Source organism: Melopsittacus undulatus, chromosome 8 (assembly GCF_012275295.1).
Source record: "Melopsittacus undulatus isolate bMelUnd1 chromosome 8, bMelUnd1.mat.Z, whole genome shotgun sequence".
Lineage (NCBI taxonomy): Eukaryota > Metazoa > Chordata > Aves > Psittaciformes > Psittaculidae > Melopsittacus > Melopsittacus undulatus.
In genome coordinates, this window is record NC_047534.1 from 39,311,040 (window position 1) to 39,330,479 (window position 19,440).

The 19,440-nt window shown below is 41.3% G+C and overlaps 1 protein-coding gene across 1 annotated transcript in view; it reads left to right on the plus strand.

The window, feature by feature from the left end:
* TTN (titin) overlaps positions 1–19,440 on the plus strand; it is a 246,511-nt gene that overhangs the window by 200,430 nt on the left and 26,641 nt on the right. Inside the window, exons 220-224 of the mRNA XM_034065601.1 lie at positions 32–17,137; positions 17,465–17,761; positions 17,866–18,453; positions 18,552–18,854; positions 19,034–19,330. Coding sequence (XP_033921492.1) covers positions 32–17,137; positions 17,465–17,761; positions 17,866–18,453; positions 18,552–18,854; positions 19,034–19,330 — 18,591 coding nt within the window. The remainder of the gene's footprint in view (positions 1–31; positions 17,138–17,464; positions 17,762–17,865; positions 18,454–18,551; positions 18,855–19,033; positions 19,331–19,440) is intronic.

Here is a 19,440-nt window from a genome sequence, read left to right on the forward strand (position 1 = left end):
TGCAATGTTTTATCTTTTACTCACTTTTCAGACCCACCAGGTCCACCTGCAAATCCAAGAGTGACTGATACTACAAAGACAAGTGCATCTTTAGCCTGGAGCAAGCCCCACTATGATGGTGGTCTTGACATCACTGGCTATATAGTGGAGCATCAAAAGGAAGGAGAAGAAGAATGGGTAAAAGACACAACAGGGACGGCTTTAAGAATCACTCAGTTTGTTGTTGCTCATCTGCAAACAGGAGCCAAATACAATTTCAGAATCTCTGCCATGAATGCTGCAGGTGTTGGTGAACCAGCAATAATTCCAAGTGTGGAAATCAAAGACCGGGAAGAAATTCCTGATTTTGAATTAGATGCTGAACTAAGAAGAACACTTGTTGTTAGAGCTGGATTAACTATTCGTATTTTTGTGCCAATTAAAGGGCGTCCAACTCCAGAAGTTACATGGACAAAAGATGATGTTTCACTCAAAGGACGTGCCAGTATTGAAAATACAGATTCTTTTACTCTCTTGATTGTCACAGAGTGCACCAGATATGATGCAGGAAAATATGTAATGACTCTTGAAAATGCTGCTGGTAAGAAAACTGGCTTTGTAAATGTAAAAGTCTTGGATACACCAGGTCCACCAATAAACCTTAAGCCTAGAGAAATAACCAAAGACAGTATCACTCTCCAATGGGATATGCCTCTAATAGACGGTGGTTCACGTATAACAAACTATATTGTTGAGAAACGTGAATCAACTCGGAAAGCATATTCAACAGTCACCACCAACTGCCAGAAGTGCTCCTTCAGGATTACTAATTTGGCTGAGGGGTGTGAATACTATTTTAGAGTGCTGGCTGAAAATGAGTACGGTATTGGTGAACCAGCTGAAACAAAAGAACCCATAAGAGCTTCTGAGGCACCATCCCCACCTGAGAGTCTTAATATTATGGATGTAACACGGAACTCAGTTAGCCTGGCTTGGCCAAAACCAGAACATGATGGTGGCAGCAAGATCACTGGGTATGTAATTGAAGCACAGAGGAAAGGAACAAACCAGTGGGCACACATCACCACTGTAAAAACACTGGACTGTGTAGTAAAGAATCTAACTGAAAATGAAGAATATACTTTCCAGGTTATGGCAGTTAACAGTGCTGGAAGAAGTGCCCCAAGAGAAAGCAGGCCAGTTATTATCAAAGAGCAAACAATGCTACCAGAGTTTGATCTCCGGGGTATCTACCAGAAAACAGTCATTGCCAAAGCTGGTGACAATATAAAGATTGAAATCCCTGTGCTTGGTCGTCCAAGGCCTACTGTGACTTGGAAGAAAGAAGATGAGATACTTAAGCAAACACAAAGAATAAATTATGAAAATACTGCAACTGCTACAATACTAACCATCAATGAATGTAAACGAAGTGATAGTGGCCGATACCCATTATCAGCTAAAAATATTGTTGGAGAAGTTAGTGAAGTAATCACAGTTCAGGTTCATGACATACCTGGACCACCTACTGGACCAATCAAATTCGATGAAATTTCATCTGACTCTCTATCATTCTCATGGGAGCCTCCTTTGAATGACGGTGGTGTACCAATAAGCAACTATGTTGTGGAAATGCGTCAAACTGACAGTACTACATGGACTGAACTGGCAACCACAGTGATACGTACTACATTTAAAGCCATTCGTCTCACTACTGGAGTTGAGTATCAGTTCCGTGTTAAAGCACAAAACAGATATGGAATTGGTCCAGCCATTACTTCAGAGTCTGTAGTTGCCAACTATCCATTTAAGGTACCTGGGCCTCCTGGAACTCCTCAGGTGATAGCAGTGACCAAAGAAACCATGACTATTAGCTGGAATGAGCCAGTTACTGATGGTGGAAGCCCGATTTTGGGATATCACATTGAAAGAAAAGAACGAAATAGCATTCTTTGGCAGACTGTAAGTAAAATGCTGGTATCAGGCAATATCTTTAAATCAACTGGACTTACTGATGGCATTGCATATGAATTCCGTGTTATAGCAGAAAATCTGGCTGGGAAGAGTAAGCCAAGCAAGCCATCTGAGCCTATGTTTGCCCTAGACCCAATAGATCCACCTGGTAAGCCAATACCTCTGAACATTACAAGACATGCTATTACACTGAAGTGGACTAAACCAGAATATAATGGTGGGTTTAAGATAACTGGCTACACCGTTGAAAAAAGAGACCTTCCTAATGGCCGTTGGCTGAAAGCTAATTTCAGCAATATATTAGAGACTGAATTCACTGTAAGTGGCTTGACAGAAGATGCTGCCTATGAATTCCGTGTGATTGCTAGGAATGCTGGGGGGGCTGTTAGCCAGCCCTCTGAGCCATCAGATGCAATAACTTGTAGAGATGACATTGAAGCACCAAAGATAAAGGTGGATGCTAAATATAAAGACACATTAGTGCTGAAAGCAGGTGAAGTTTTTAGACTCGAGGCTGATGTTTCAGGCCGCCCTCCACCAACTATGACATGGACAAAAGGAGAAAAAGAACTTGAAGATACAGCAAAATTAGAAATTAAAATAGCAGATTTCTCTACTGTTCTCACCAATAGAGACTCTTCAAGAAGAGATGGCGGTGCCTACACACTTACTGCAACAAATCCTGGTGGCTTTGCTAAGCATATCTTCAATGTTAAAGTTCTTGATAGACCTGGTCCCCCAGAAGGACCTTTAGCTGTGTCTGAGGTCACTGCAGAAAAATGTGTGCTGTCATGGCTACCTCCACTAGATGATGGAGGAGCAAAGATTGACCATTATGTGGTTGAAAAACGTGAAACCAGTAGACTGGCATGGACAGCTGTAGCCACAGAAGTTCCATTAACTAAACTGAAGGTTACTAAGCTGTTGAAGGGCAATGAGTATGTGTTCCGTGTTATGGCCGTTAACAAATATGGAATTGGTGAGCCTCTGGAATCAGAGCCCATTCTTGCAGTAAATCCATATGTGCCACCTGATCCACCTAAAACACCTGAAGTTACAGCAATTACAAAAGATTCTATGGTTGTCTGTTGGGGCCATCCTGATTCTGATGGCGGGAGCCCAATAACTAATTATATTGTGGAACGTCGAGACAGGGCTGGTCTACGGTGGGTGAAGTGTAATAAACGGGTTGTTACTGACTTACGTTATAAAGTGTCTGGACTGACAGAAGGTCATGAATATGAATACAGAGTCATGGCTGAAAATGCTGCTGGTGTCAGTGAGCCAAGCCCAACCAGTCCATTCTATAAAGCTTGTGACACTGTATTTAAGCCTGGTCCCCCAGGTAATCCTCGTGTTTTGGACAGCAGCAAGTCTTCAATTACAATAGCATGGAACAAACCAATATATGATGGTGGTTCAGAGATCACAGGTTACATGGTTGAGATAGCACTACCTGAAGAAGACGAGTGGAAGATTGTAACTCCACCAATAGGTCTAAAGGCCACGTCTTATACCATCACTAACCTAAAAGAAAATCAAGAGTATAAAATACGAATATATGCTATGAACTCTGAAGGTCTTGGAGAACCCGCTCTTGTTCCTGGTACTCCGAAAGCTGAAGAGAGAATGCTACCTCCAGAGATTGAACTTGATGCAGAGCTGCGTAAAGTTGTCACTATTAGAGCCTGCTGTACTCTACGGCTCTTTGTCCCAATTAAAGGAAGACCAGCACCCGAAGTAAAATGGACAAGAGAACATGGCGAATCTTTGGATAGAGCAAGCATTGAATCAACAAGTTCTTATACTCTACTTATTGTTGAAAATGTAAATAGGTTTGATAGTGGCAAATACATACTGACAATTGAAAACAGCTCAGGTAGTAAGTCAGCCTTTGTGAACGTCAGAGTTCTTGATACCCCAGGGGCACCTCAAGATTTGAAAATAAAAGAGGTTACAAAGTCATCAGTTACACTCACATGGGAACCTCCTCTCATAGATGGTGGCTCTAAAATAAAAAATTACATTGTTGAAAAGCGTGAATCAACAAGAAAAGCTTATTCAACTGTTAATGCCAATTGCCACAAGACCAGCTGGAAAGTCGATTCACTGCAAGAAGGCTGCAACTACTACTTCAGAGTCCTAGCTGAAAATGAGTATGGAATAGGCCTTCCAGTTGAAACTTCTGAATCTGTAAAAGTATCAGAAAGACCACTTCCACCAGGGAAAATAACTTTGCTGGATGTGACAAGCAATAGTGTATCTTTATCTTGGGAAAAACCTGAACATGATGGTGGTAGCAGAATTCTGGGCTACATTGTAGAAATGCAAAGCAAAGGCAGTGAAAAGTGGTCAACTTGTGCTACAGTAAAAGTTACTGAAGCCACTATCACAGGATTGATCCAAGGCGAAGAATACACCTTCCGTGTTTCAGCTCAGAATGAGAAAGGTATCAGCGATCCTCGTCAGCTGGGTATACCAGTTGTTGCAAAAGACCTTGTGATTCCACCAGCTTTCAAATTACTGTTTACCACTTTCAGTGTTCTAGCAGGAGAGGACTTAAATGTTGATGTTCCTTTTGTTGGTCGACCCAAACCGGCAGTTTTTTGGCATAAAGATGATGTTGCATTGAAGCAGACTACAAGAGTAAATGCAGAAAGTTCAGAAAATAACACAGTGTTAACAATAAAAGAAGCATGCAGAGATGATGTAGGGACATACTTAGTTAAACTTACAAACTCTGCAGGTGAGGCAACTGAGACCCTAAATATCGTTGTCCTTGACAAACCAGGACCTCCAACTGGACCAGTAAAAGTAGACGAAGTAACAGCAGATAGTATCACAATTTCTTGGGAACCACCTAAGTATGATGGTGGTAGCTCTATCAATAATTACATTGTAGAAAAAAGAGACACCTCGACCACGACTTGGCAGATGGTGTCAGCTACTGTTGCAAGAACAACTATAAAGGCATGTCGATTAAAGACTGGATGTGAATATCAATTCAGAATCGCAGCCGAGAATAGATATGGGAAGAGTACCTACCTTACTTCAGAGTCAATTGTAGCTCAGTATCCATTTAAAGTTCCCGGTCCACCTGGAACACCTTTTGTAACAAACGTCTCAAAAGACAGCATGGTGGTACAGTGGAATGAACCAGTCAATGATGGTGGCAGCAAGATCATTGGGTATCACTTGGAGCGCAAAGAAAGAAACAGTATTCTCTGGGCTAAACTGAATAAAACACCTATTCCAGATACCAAATTTAAGACAACTGGACTTGAGGAAGGTCTTGAATATGAGTTCAGAGTTTATGCAGAAAACATAGTGGGCATTGGAAAGGCAAGTAGAGCATCTGAATGCTATACTGCACATGACCCATGTGACCCTCCAGGTCGTCCAGAACCTATAATTGTCACAAGAAGCTCAGTAACACTTCAATGGAAGAAACCTGTATATGATGGTGGAAGTAAGATCACAGGCTATGTTGTTGAAAAGAAGGAGCTACCTGATGGTCGTTGGATGAAAGCAAGCTTTACAAATGTCATTGATACCCAATTTGAAGTAACTGGTCTAGTTGAAAACCAGAGGTATGAGTTCCGTGTTATAGCACGAAATGCTGCAGGTGTTTTCAGTGAACCATCTGAGAGCTCGGGGGCAATTACAGCAAGAGATGAAGTAGAACCACCTCACATAAGTATGGATCCAAAATACAAAGACACTATTGTAGTGAATGCTGGTGAGTCATTCAAGCTTGAAGCTGATGTTCATGGCAAACCAATACCTTCCATTCAGTGGTTAAAAGGTGATCGTGAGCTGACAAACACTGCTCGTATGGAAATAAAAAGTACTGATTTTGCAACAAGCCTTAGTGTGAAGGAGGCCGTTAGAGTTGACAGTGGTCAGTATGTACTACTAGCAAAGAATGTTGCAGGTGAAAAGAAAGTTCCTGTTAATGTCAAAGTTCTTGATAGACCTGGACCACCAGAAGGACCCATAGAGATTACAGGCGTTACTGCTGAAAAATGCATGCTGTCATGGAAACCTCCACTACAAGATGGTGGTAGCGATATTTCACACTATGTTGTAGAAAAAAGAGAAACCAGTCGCTTGGTGTGGACAGTTGTTGATTCAAATGTGCAAACCCTAAATTGCAAAGTTACAAAACTTTTAGAAGGAAATGAGTATGTTTTCCGCGTCATGGCAGTCAATAAATATGGTGTTGGTGAGCCTCTCGAGTCTGAACCGATACTCGCAAAGAACCCATTTGTAGTGCCACTACCACCGAAAGCACCAGAGGTAACTGCCATTACCAAGGATTCTATGATAGTTGTATGGGAAAGGCCAGCCTCAGACGGTGGTAGTGAAATCCTAGGTTATGTCCTTGAAAAACGAGATAAGGAAGGTATTCGCTGGACAAGATGTAACAAACGCCTGATAAGTGAACTGCGATACAGAGTGACTGGACTTATAGAAAATCATGATTACGAGTATAGAGTTTCAGCTGAAAATGCTGCAGGTCTTAGTGAGCCAAGCCCACCTTCCATTTACTACAAAGCATGTGATCCTATTTACAAGCCAGGTCCACCCAATAATCCTAAAGTTGTGGATGTTACAAGATCTTCAGTTTTCCTTTCATGGGGTAAACCCATCTATGATGGTGGCTCTGAAATTCAGGGATACATTGTGGAAAAAAGTGATGTAAGTGACGGTGAATGGGCAATTTGTACCCCTCCAACTGGAATTAAGAATACTCACATGGAAGTAGAAAAATTGGTGGAAAAACATGAATACAAATTCCGCATATGTGCAGTTAATAAAGCAGGAGTTGGAGAGCATGCAGATGTTCCTGGTACTGTTATTGTGGAAGAAAAGATGGAAGCACCAGACCTTGACCTTGACATGGAATTAAGGAAGATTGTAAATGTGAGGGCGGGAGGTTCCTTAAGACTGTTTGTTCCCATCAGAGGTCGTCCAACACCTGAAGTAAAATGGGGTAAAATGGATGGTGACATCAGAGAGGCAGCTATTATTGATACCACTAGCAGCTTTACTTCCCTTGTTCTAGACAATGTTAACAGATTTGATACTGGAAAGTATACTCTGACTTTAGAAAACAGCAGTGGAACAAAGTCTGCCTTTGTCAGTGTAAGAGTACTGGATACCCCAAGTGCACCTGTTAATTTAAAAATCAGAGAAATTACTAAAGATTCTGTTTCACTTTCATGGGAGCCTCCTCTCTTGGATGGTGGAGCAAAAATAAAGAATTACATTATTGAAAAGCGTGAAGCAACACGAAAGGCATATGCAGCTGTTGTAACAAACTGCCACAAGACTTCATGGAAAGTAGATCAACTTCAGGAGGGCTGCTATTACTTCTTCAGAATCTCTGCTGAGAATGAATATGGAATTGGCCTCCCTGCAGAAACCAGTGACCCAATTAAAGTTGCTGAAGTTCCACAGCCTCCTGGGAAAATAACAGTGGATGATGTCACGAGAAACAGTGTCTCACTAAGCTGGGAAAAACCTGAACATGATGGTGGCAGCAAAATCATACAATACATTGTTGAAATGCAAGCAAAGGGTAGTGAGAAGTGGTCAGAGTGTGCTCGTGTGAAAACGCTTGAAGCAGTCATTACTAACCTCACTCAAGGGGAAGAATATCTTTTTAGAGTAATGGCTGTGAATGAAAAGGGTAAGAGTGATCCTAGAGCGCTTGCAGTTCCAATAGTTGCCAAAGACCTGGTGATTGAACCTGATGTAAGACCTGCTTTTCATAGTTATAGTATCCAAGTGGGACAAGATCTGAAAATAGAAGTACCAATTGCGGGTCGACCTAAACCAACTGTAACCTGGGTAAAAGATGGCCAGCCATTAAGGCAGACAACAAGAGTCAATGTTAGTGATTTGACTGACCTCACTATACTGAATATTAAAGAAACTAGCAAAGAGGACAGTGGCACTTATGAAATCACTGTGGCTAATGTTGTTGGGCAGAAGTCTGCTTCTGTTGAAATTATAACTCTAGATAAACCTGACCCTCCGGTAGGACCTGTGAAGTTTGATGAAATAAGTGCAGAAAGTATTACCCTATCCTGGAATCCCCCAGCTTACACAGGTGGCTGCCAGATCACCAACTATATTGTTCACAAGAGAGATACAACAACCACTGTATGGGAAACTGTTTCAGCTACTGTCGCAAGAACTACACTGAAGGTGACTAAACTGAAAACTGGTTCAGAATATCAGTTCAGAATATTTGCTGAGAACAGGTACGGGCAGAGCTTCGCACTGGATTCTGCACCAGTTGTAGCACAGTACCCCTACAAGGAACCAGGACCTCCTGGCACACCATTTGTGACAATTGTTACGAAAGACTCCATGGTTGTACAGTGGCATGAACCAATAAATGATGGTGGCAGTAGAGTGCTGGGCTACCATCTTGAGAGAAAGGAGAAAAACAGTATTTTATGGGCTAAAGTGAACAAGACTATTATTCAGGACACAAGCTTTAAGACAACTAACCTTGAAGAAGGAATCGAATATGAGTTTCGAGTTTCTGCAGAAAATATTGTTGGTGTAGGCAAAACAAGTAAAGTGTCTGAGTGCTATGTAGCTCGTGATCCATGTGATCCTCCAGGTCGCCCAGAAGCTATAATAATAAAAAGAAGTTCTATTACTCTACAGTGGACCAAACCAGAATATGATGGTGGAAGTAAGATTACTGGTTATATTGTAGAAAAACGTGACTTACCAGATGGTCGCTGGATGAAAGCTAGCTTCACAAATATCATTGAAACTCAGTTCACTGTAACAGGGCTTACTGAAGACCAAAGGTATGAATTTAGAGTAATTGCAAAGAATGCTGCAGGTGCCATAAGCAAACCTTCTGACAGTACAGGACCAATAACCGCAAGGGATGAAGTTGAACTTCCACGAATTTCAATGGATCCAAAGTACAAAGATACAATTGTTGTAAATGCTGGTGAAACATTCAGACTTGAGGGTGATGTTCATGGAAAACCACTGCCAACTATTAAGTGGTACAAAGGAGATAAAGAGCTTGAGGAAACTGCTAGGTATGAAATCAAGAACACAGATTTCAGTGCATTAATAATCGTAAAAGATGCTATTAGAGTTGATGGTGGACAGTACATTTTAGAAGCCTCTAATGTTGCAGGAACAAAGACAGCAACAGTAAATATAAAAGTCTTGGATAGGCCAGGACCTCCAGAGGGCCCAGTCCAAGTGACAGGAGTCACAGCTGAAAAATGTTCATTAGCATGGGCTCCTCCTCTTCATGATGGTGGCAGTGATATTTCTCACTACATTGTAGAGAAGAGAGAAACTAGTCGCCTAGCATGGACTGTTGTTGCTTCAGAGGTTTTACCTACAATGCTGAAAGTAACAAAACTCTTGGAAGGAAATGAATATGTTTTCCGTATTATGGCAGTTAATAAATACGGGATTGGTGAGCCATTAGAATCTCTGCCAGTAATGATGAAAAATCCATTTGTGGTTCCTGGACCACCAAAGGCCTTGGAAATTACTAACATTACAAATGATTCTATGACTGTCTGCTGGACCCGGCCAGACAATGATGGAGGCAGTGAAATCATAGGTTACATTGTAGAAAAGAGAGACCGAGCAGGCATCAGATGGATAAAATGCAATAAACGCAGGATTACAGATTTGCGATTAAGAGTTACAGGCTTAACAGAAGATCATGAATATGAATTCAGAGTTTCTGCTGAAAATGCTGCTGGAGTGGGTGAACCAAGTCAAGTTTCTCCTTACTTTAAAGCTTGTGATCCCATGTTCAAGCCTGGCCCACCTACAAATGCCCATGTTGTGGATACAACCAAAAGCTCAGTTACACTTGGCTGGAGTAAACCTATTTATGATGGTGGTTGTGAAATCCAGGGATACCTTGTAGAAATCTGTAAAGCTGATGAAGATGAATGGTCACTTGTTACTGCACAGACAGGTATACGTGCCACTCGATTCGAAATCAAAAAGCTTATTGAACATCAAGAATATAAATTACGAGTGTGTGCCCTCAACAAGATTGGTGTAGGAGAGGCTGCATCAGTTCCTGGTACTGTTAAGCCTGAAGACAAACTTGAAGCTCCAGAACTTGATATTGATTCAGAGCTAAGGAAAGGGATAGTGGTTAGAGCTGGTGGGTCTGCTAGAATTCACATACCATTCAGGGGACGACCAACACCTGACATCATGTGGTCTCGAGAAGAAGGTGAATTCACAGAAAAAGTTCAGATTGACAAAGGCATAAACTACACACAACTTTCAATAGACAACTGTGATAGGAATGATGCTGGCAAGTACATTCTTAAGCTGGAGAACAGCAGTGGTTCTAAATCTGCATTTGTTACGGTGAAAGTCTTGGACACACCAGGAAGACCTCAAAACTTAGTGGTAAAGGATATAAAGAAGGATTCTGCTGTATTATCTTGGGAACCACCCATTATTGATGGTGGTTCAAAGATAAAGAACTATGTAATAGACAAGCGTGAGTCAACCAGGAAGGCATTTGCAAATGTAAGTGCTAAGTGTGGCAAGACAAGTTTCAAAGTTGAAAATCTTACAGAAGGAGCAATTTATTACTTCAGAGTTATGGCTGAAAATGAATTTGGAATTGGTGTTCCAGCTGAAACCAAAGATGCTGTCAAAGCCTCAGAGCCACCTCTGCCCCCTGGGAAAGTAACACTCACTGATGTGACTCAGAGAAGTGCATCTCTTACATGGGAAAAACCTGAACATGATGGAGGTAGCAGAATTTTGGGATATATTGTTGAAATGCTGCCTAAAGGAACAGAAAAATGGAGTGTTGTTAGTGAGACCAAAACATGCAATGCAGTTGTGTCTGGTTTGAGTCCAGAACAGGAATATCAATTTCGTGTGATTGCCTACAATGAAAAAGGCAAAAGCGATCCCAGAGCCCTTGGAATTCCTGTGATAGCTAAAGACTTGACAATTGAGCCAAGTTTCAAACTGATATTTAATACCTACAGTGTACAGGCTGGAGAAGATCTGAAGGTAGAAGTACCATTTATAGGTAGACCTAAACCAACTATTACTTGGACAAAAGATGAGCAGCCACTGAAACAGACAACCAGATTACATATTCAGGACACATCAACATCAACTATCTTAAATATTAAAGAAAGCAACAAGGAAGACTTTGGTAAATATACAGTAACAGCAACAAACACAGCAGGTACGGCAACTGAGCAGCTGAGCATAATTGTACTGGAAAAGCCTGGCCCACCACGAGGACCTGTCCGCTTTGATGAAGTTAGCGCAGATTTTGTTGTTTTATCATGGGATCCACCTGATTATACTGGTGGCTGTCAGATAAGCAACTACATAGTAGAAAAGCGTGACACAACCACTACCACATGGAGCATTGTGTCAGCAACTGTTGCCAGAACAACTATCAAAGCAACAAAGCTTAAAACAGGTTCTGAATACCAGTTCAGGATTTCTGCTGAAAACAGATATGGGAAGAGCTCTCCTTTGGATTCTAAACCAGTTGTTGTGCAATACCCCTACAAGGTGCCTGGGCCACCTGGAACCCCATTTGTAACTGCAGCTTCCAAGGACCATATGATCATAGAATGGCATGAACCAGTTAATGATGGAGGAAGCAAGGTTCTAGGCTACCATCTTGAACGTAAAGATAAGAATAGCATTCTTTGGACAAAACAGAACAAGTCACTCATTGCAGATACCAAATATAAAACAGATGGCCTTGAAGAAGGTCTTGAATATGAATTCAGAGTTTCTGCTGAAAATATTGTTGGCATTGGCAAAGTCAGTAAAGTATCAGAATTGTATGTTGCCCGAGATCCTTGTGACCCACCTGGCCGTCCAGAGGCTATTGTTGTTACAAGAAATAATATCACACTGAAATGGAAAAAACCAGAGTATGATGGTGGAAGCAAAATAACAGGATATATTGCAGAAAAGAAAGAACTACCAGATGGTCGCTGGATGAAAGCCAGCTTTACAAATGTGTTGGAAACAGAATTTACAGTAAGTGGTCTTGTTGAAGACCAGCGATATGAATTTAGAGTAATTGCAAGAAATGCAGCAGGTTGCTTGAGTGAACCGTCTGAAAGTACAGGGCCCATTACTGCCAGAGATGAAATTGAAGCGCCAGGGGCTTCACTAGATCCTAAATACAAAGACGTCATTGTTGTTCATGCTGGAGAAACTTTTGTTCTTGAAGCTGATATCCATGGCAAACCTATTCCTGACATTACATGGTCAAAAGATGGTAAAGACCTTGAAGAAGCAACTGCAAGAATGGAAATCAAATCTACCATTCAGAAAACAATTCTTACTGTCAAAGACTGTATAAGAGTAGATGGAGGTCACTATACTCTTAACCTCAAAAATGTTGGTGGCACAAAATCCATACCAATCACTGTTAAAGTGCTTGACAGGCCAGGACCTCCAGAAGGACCTTTGAAGGTTACAGGTGTCACTGCAGAAAAATGCTACTTGGCATGGGCACCACCTTTACATGATGGCGGTTCTAGTATCTCACATTACATCATTGAGAAGAGAGAGACAAGCAGGCTTTCATGGACACAAGTAGCAACAGAAGTGCAGGCTCTTAACCACAAAGTAACCAGACTCCTTGCTGGCAATGAGTACATTTTCCGTGTAATGGCGGTGAACAAATATGGAATTGGAGAACCCTTGGAATCTGAGCCAGTTGTGGCTCGTAATCCATACAAACCCCCTGGTCCTCCTTCAACGCCTGAAGTTTCAGCAATCACAAAAGATTCAATGGTGGTAACGTGGGGTCGCCCAGAAGACAATGGGGGAGCTGAAATTGAAGGTTACATACTTGAGAAACGAGACAAAGATGGTATCCGGTGGACCAAATGCAATAAGAAAAGGCTGACAGACTTGCGGTTCAGAGTAACAGGTCTTACTGATGGGCATTTCTATGAATTTAGAGTTTCTGCTGAAAATGCTGCAGGGGTAGGGGAACCCAGTGAGCCATCCATTTTCTATCGAGCTTGTGATGTATTATACCCACCAGGTCCACCAAGCAATCCGAAGGTTACAGACACTTCCAGGTCATCAGTTTCCCTTGCCTGGAGTAAGCCCATATATGACGGTGGTGCTCCAGTTAAGGGATACGTAGTAGAAGTAAAAGAAGCTGCTGCTGATGAATGGACTACCTGCACCCCACCAACAGGCCTACAAGCAAAACAGTTCACTGTAACAAAACTTAAAGAGAACCAGGAGTATAACTTCCGCATCTGTGCCATCAACTCAGAAGGAGTAGGTGAACCTGCTACTATACCTGGTACAGTCATAGCAGCAGACAAGATTGAACCTCCTGAAATTGAACTTGATGCAGATCTCAGAAAAGTAGTCACTGTACGTGCTAGTGGTACATTGCGCCTGTTTGTCACCATCAAAGGAAGACCAGAACCTGAAGTTAAATGGGAGAAAGCAGAAGGAAGAATTAGTGAGCGAGCTCAGATTGAAGTCACCAGTTCCTATACAATGCTGGTCATTGACAATGTGAATAGATTTGATAGTGGTAGATACAATCTTACTTTAGAGAACAACAGTGGAAAAAAATCAGCCTTTGTTAATGTCAGGGTGCTTGATACACCTAGTGCTCCTATAAACCTGACAATCAGAGAAGTGAAGAAAGATTTCGTAACATTAGCCTGGGAACCACCACTTATTGATGGTGGAGCTAAAATTACCAACTATGTAGTTGAAAAGCGAGAATCCACAAGAAAAGCATATGCCACTGTTACAAACAACTGCATTAAGAATTCCTTCAAAGTTACTCAGCTACAAGAAGGATGTAGTTATTACTTCCGTGTTCTAGCAGTAAATGAATATGGGGCTGGTTTACCAGCAGAAACACCTGACCCAGTTAAGGTTTCTGAACCACCTTCACCACCTGCGAAGGTCATTCTTGTTGATGTGACTCGAAACTCTGCTTCACTTAAATGGGAAAAGCCAGAGAGCGATGGTGGTAGTAAGATCACTGGTTATATAGTAGAAATGCAAACTAAAGGAAGTATAAAATGGAGTGCATGTACACAGGTGAAAACCTTAGAAGCAACAATAACAGGCTTGAGTATGGGAGAAGAGTACAGTTTCAGAGTGATTGCTGTTAATGAAAAAGGAAAAAGTGATCCAAGAGAGCTTGGTGTCCCAGTCATTGCAAAAGATATCGAAATCCAGCCATCTGCTGAGCTCCTTTTCAATACATTCACTGTGAAAGCCGGAGATGATCTTAAGATTGATGTGCCATTCAGAGGGCGACCTCTTCCAACTGTCAGCTGGAAGAAGGATGGGAATCCCTTGAAAGAGACAACCAGAGTAAATATTCATACTTCAAAGACTTCAACTTCACTGTCCATCAAGGAAGCTTCAAATGAAGATTTGGGACATTATGAATTACATCTTTCAAATACTGCTGGATCAACAACAGCTTCTTTAACTGTAGTTGTCCTCGACAGACCGGGACCACCAACTGATGTGCATATTGATGAAGTTAGTGCTGATAGTGTAACTCTGTCTTGGAAAGCTCCAGTATATGACGGTGGGTGCCATATTAGCAATTATGTTGTGGAGAAGCGAGAAACCACCACAACAACGTGGAGTGTAGTATCTGCAGCAGTTGCAAGAACATCAATTAAAGTATCTCAACTCACCACTGGGTCTGAATATCAGTTCCGTGTTTGTGCAGAAAACCGCTATGGGAAAAGCACTTACACGAATTCTTCTTCTGTTGTGGCAGAGTATCCATTTAAGCCTCCAGGACCACCAGGAACTCCTCATGTGGCACATGCGACTAAAGCTTTCATGATTGTAACTTGGCAGGTGCCAGTTAATGATGGAGGTAGCAGAGTACTAGGATATCACTTGGAGCGTAAAGAAAGAAGCAGCATTCTTTGGACAAAAGTCAACAAAAGCCTTATACCTGATACACAAATGAAAGTTACGGGACTTGATGAAGGGCTGTTGTATGAATATCGTGTTTATGCTGAAAACATTGCTGGAATAGGCAAATGCAGTAAGTCATGTGAGCCAGTTGCTGCAAGAGATCCATGTGATCCTCCTGGTCAACCAGAAGTTACTAATATTACAAGAACATCTGTCTCACTGAAATGGACTAAACCAGAATATGATGGTGGAGCTAAAGTAACAGGATACATTATTGAACGCAGAGAGATACCAGATGGTCGGTGGCTGAAATGTAATTTTACTAATGTACAAGAAACATATTTTGATGTAGGGGGACTTACAGAAGACCAGAGATATGAATTCCGTGTGATTGCAAAGAATGCTGCTGGACTTTTCAGTCAGCCATCTGAATCAACTGGACCTGTGACTGTAAAAGATGATGTGGAGGCTCCAAGAATTATGATAGATGCCAAATTCAGGGATGTTGTAGTTGTAAAAGCTGGAGAAGTGTTTAAGGTCAATGCTGACGTTGCAGGACGGCCAATACCGGTGATTTCATGGACAAAGGATGGCAAGGACCTTGAAGGAAAAGCTAGAGTTGAAATAGCCTCAACAGATTACACTACTGCAATAACTGTTAAGGACTGTATCCGAGGTGATTCAGGACAGTATTTACTAACATTACAAAATGTTGCAGGAACAAAATCTTTGGCAATTAACTGCAAAGTGCTTGATAGACCTGGTCCACCTGCAGGCCCATTAGAAATACATGGCCTTACTGCTGAAAAGTGCCACTTATCATGGGGCCCCCCTCAAGAAAATGGTGGTGCAGATATTGATTATTATATTGTAGAAAAACGTGAGACCAGCAGACTTGCATGGACTCTTTGTGAAGGAGAGCTTAGAACAACATCCTGTAAAGTGACAAAACTACTGAAGGGTAATGAGTATATTTTCAGAGTGATGGGAGTTAACAAATATGGTGTTGGTGAGCCTCTGGAAAGTGTTGCTGTCAAAGCCTTAGACCCATTTACAGTTCCAAGTCCACCTACATCTCTAGAGATCACCAGTGTGAGCAAAGATTCAATAACTCTGTGTTGGGCAAGACCTGAGTCTGATGGAGGTAATGAGATCTCTGGCTATGTAATTGAAAGACGTGAGAAAACTAGTTTGAGATGGATTCGTGTAAACAAAAAGCCAGTTTATGATTTAAGGGTGAAATCATCTGGTCTCCGTGAAGGATGTGAATACGAATTCCGGGTTTATGCGGAAAATGCTGCTGGCCTCAGTCTTCCAAGTGAAACCACACCTCTGATTAAGGCAGAAGATCCAATCTTCTTGCCATCTCCCCCATCTAAGCCTAAGATTATGGATTCTACAAGATCAAATATCACAATCGGGTGGACAAAGCCACTGTTTGATGGAGGTGCTCCAGTAACGGGATACACAGTTGAATACAAGAAAACTGATGAAACTGATTGGACCACTGCTGTTCAGAATTTAAGAGGCACAGAATACACTGTATCTGGATTAGTGTCAGGCTCTGAGTATGTCTTTAGAGTGAAATCCATTAACAAAATGGGTGTCAGTGAACCAAGTGATGTCTCAGAACCTCAGCTGGCAAAAGAAAGAGAAGAAGAACCTGCCTTTGATATTGACAGTGAAATGCGGAAGACTTTAATTGTAAAGGCGGGTGGATCATTCACAATGACTGTTCCTTTTAGAGGCAAACCAGTCCCAAATGTGACATGGAACAAACCGGACACTGATCTCCGTATACGAGCAAGCATTGATACTTCAGATAGTTGCACATCTCTTACTATTGAAAAAGCAACAAGAAATGATTCTGGAAAATACACCTTAACATTGCAAAACATCCTGAACACTGCTACCTTGACTTTAATTGTCAAAGTCCTTGATACTCCTGGCCCACCATCTAATATTGCAATAAAAGAAGTAACTAAAGAATCTACTGTGTTATCTTGGGATGTTCCTGAAAATGATGGTGGAGCACCTGTGAGGAACTATGTTATTGAAAAACGAGAAGCTAGCAAAAAAGCATGGGTTACTGTGACAAACAATTGTCATCGCCTCTCCTACAAAGTGACTGGCTTGCAAGAAGGTGCCATTTACTACTTCCGGGTTTCTGGAGAAAATGAGTATGGTGTTGGAGCGCCTTCAGAGACCAAGGAAGGCACAAAAATAACAGGTGAGTGTTTCTAACAAAAATATTTTTTAATATTTAAAGCAAAATGTGTCTCAAAATGTTTACTTAAAAATAATAGAAGAAGCTTTAAATCTATTCACAGTAAAAAGATATTTTTGTGCTAGGTATGTTTGTGGGTTTACAAATTAAAAGGAGCTAAGAAATAGCTTAAATTTTAATCTTGCTTGCATTTAACTCAAAACGTCTCTAATGTACAAATTATTTCAACACACATTTTCTCAATCTAGATGGTACTCCTGTGTAATTGCTAATATAAAATGTAAAGACTTGCTATAGTATTTAATCTGTTGCACATTTTTTTTCTCTCAGAAAAACCCAGCCCACCAGAAAAACTTGGAGTAACAAATGTCACAAAGGACAGCATTTCTCTTTCATGGCTAAAACCAGAACATGATGGTGGAAGCAGAATTGTGAGCTATCTCATTGAAGGTCTTGAGAAAGGACAGCAAAAATGGGTTAAGTTTGCAGTTGTAAAGTCAACTCATCATGTTGTTCGTGGTCTTAAGGAGAATGTTGACTATTTCTTCAGAGTGTCTGCAGAAAACCAAGCTGGTTTAAGTGATCCTAAGGAACTATTGGTCCCTGTTACAGTTAAAGAACAATTAGGTATGTTTCCTGACATAAGACAAGGGTTGATACACATGAAAAATTGGATTCATATTTTAAAAGAATGAAATTTCTTAATGGTTTGAAAATATTTTCTTTTTCAGAATCTCCTGAGATTGACATGAAGGGCTTCCCTCATAACACTGTATATATTCGAGCAGGATCAAACCTGAAAGTTGAAATTCCAGTTTCTGGAAAACCAGTGCCAAAGGTGACATTGTCTAGAGATGGTGCTCCACTGAAACCTACCATGAGATTTCACACAGAAACCACTGCAGAAAGTCTCATCATTAACCTTAAAGAAAGTGTGGCTGCTGATGCTGGAAGATATGACATTACTGCTGCCAACTCAAGTGGAACCACAAAATCATTTGTTAATATTGTTGTGCTGGATAGACCAGGTCCTCCTGTTGGTCCTGTTGTCCTTAGCGATATCACTGAAGAGAGTGTAATACTCAGATGGCAGCCTCCAGCTTATGATGGTGGTAGTCAAGTTACCAACTATATTGTACTGAAAAGAGAAACAAGTACTGCTGCTTGGTCTGAAGTGTCTGCAACTGTTGCTAGAACTGTTATTAAAGTTATGAAGCTCATAACAGGAGAAGAATACCAATTCCGCATCAAAGCTGAGAACCGCTTTGGCATCAGTGATCACATAGACTCACAATGTGTGGTTGTTAAGCTTCCTTACAGTGAGTAATATGCTTCTCATGCTGTAGGTCAATGTTTAAATGCTCTAATGTTGAAAATATTATTGTTAATAATTAAACACTTCTTTTTATGTCATCAGCTACCCCTGGACCTCCTTCCACACCATGGGTCACAAATGTAACCCGAGAGAGTATTACTGTTGGATGGCATGAACCAGTCACTAATGGTGGCAGTGCAGTCACTGGATACCACCTGGAAATGAAAGACAGAAATAGCATATTATGGCAGAAGGCTAACAAGACCCTCATTCGCACAACTCACTTCAAAGTTACCACCATCAGTGCTGGCCTTATCTATGAATTTAGGGTTTATGCAGAAAATGCAGCTGGCATTGGAAAAGCAAGCCATGCTTCTGATCCAGTCCTTGCAATTGATTCTTGTGGTATGTATGTCCTAGGAAATGAAGAAGCCCAACCATTTAAGTAGTGCTTTGGTTTTGTTTGATTGGGGTTTCTACCCCTCCATCCCCCTCCCCTCCCCATTATATACTGTCATGTACAGTAAGCCAATATCCAAAACAGCTGTTACTCATTAGCAATACTGTGATGTTTCCTACTGCAGAACCACCAAGAAATGTTCGTGTCTCAGATATTTCCAAGACTGCTATCACTCTAACATGGCAGAAGCCAGCATTTGATGGTGGTAGCAAGATCACTGGATACATCGTAGAAAAACGTGATCTTCCTGATGGCAGATGGACAAAAGCTAGCTTCACTAATGTTATTGAGACTCAGTTCACAATATCCGGTCTGACACAGAATTCCCGGTATGAATTCCGGATCTTTGCTAAGAATGCCATCGGTTCCATTAGTAACCCCTCAGATGTTGTGGGTCCTATCACATGTGTGGATACATACGGTAAGTGTTTTTGCAGTGCTGTAACAGTACTATTTTGTGGTAGTAGCAGTAGGAAGCTTAAAGGCAGCGCTGTTTTGTGAAACCATAGTTTTTTAAATATGAAAGGCTAC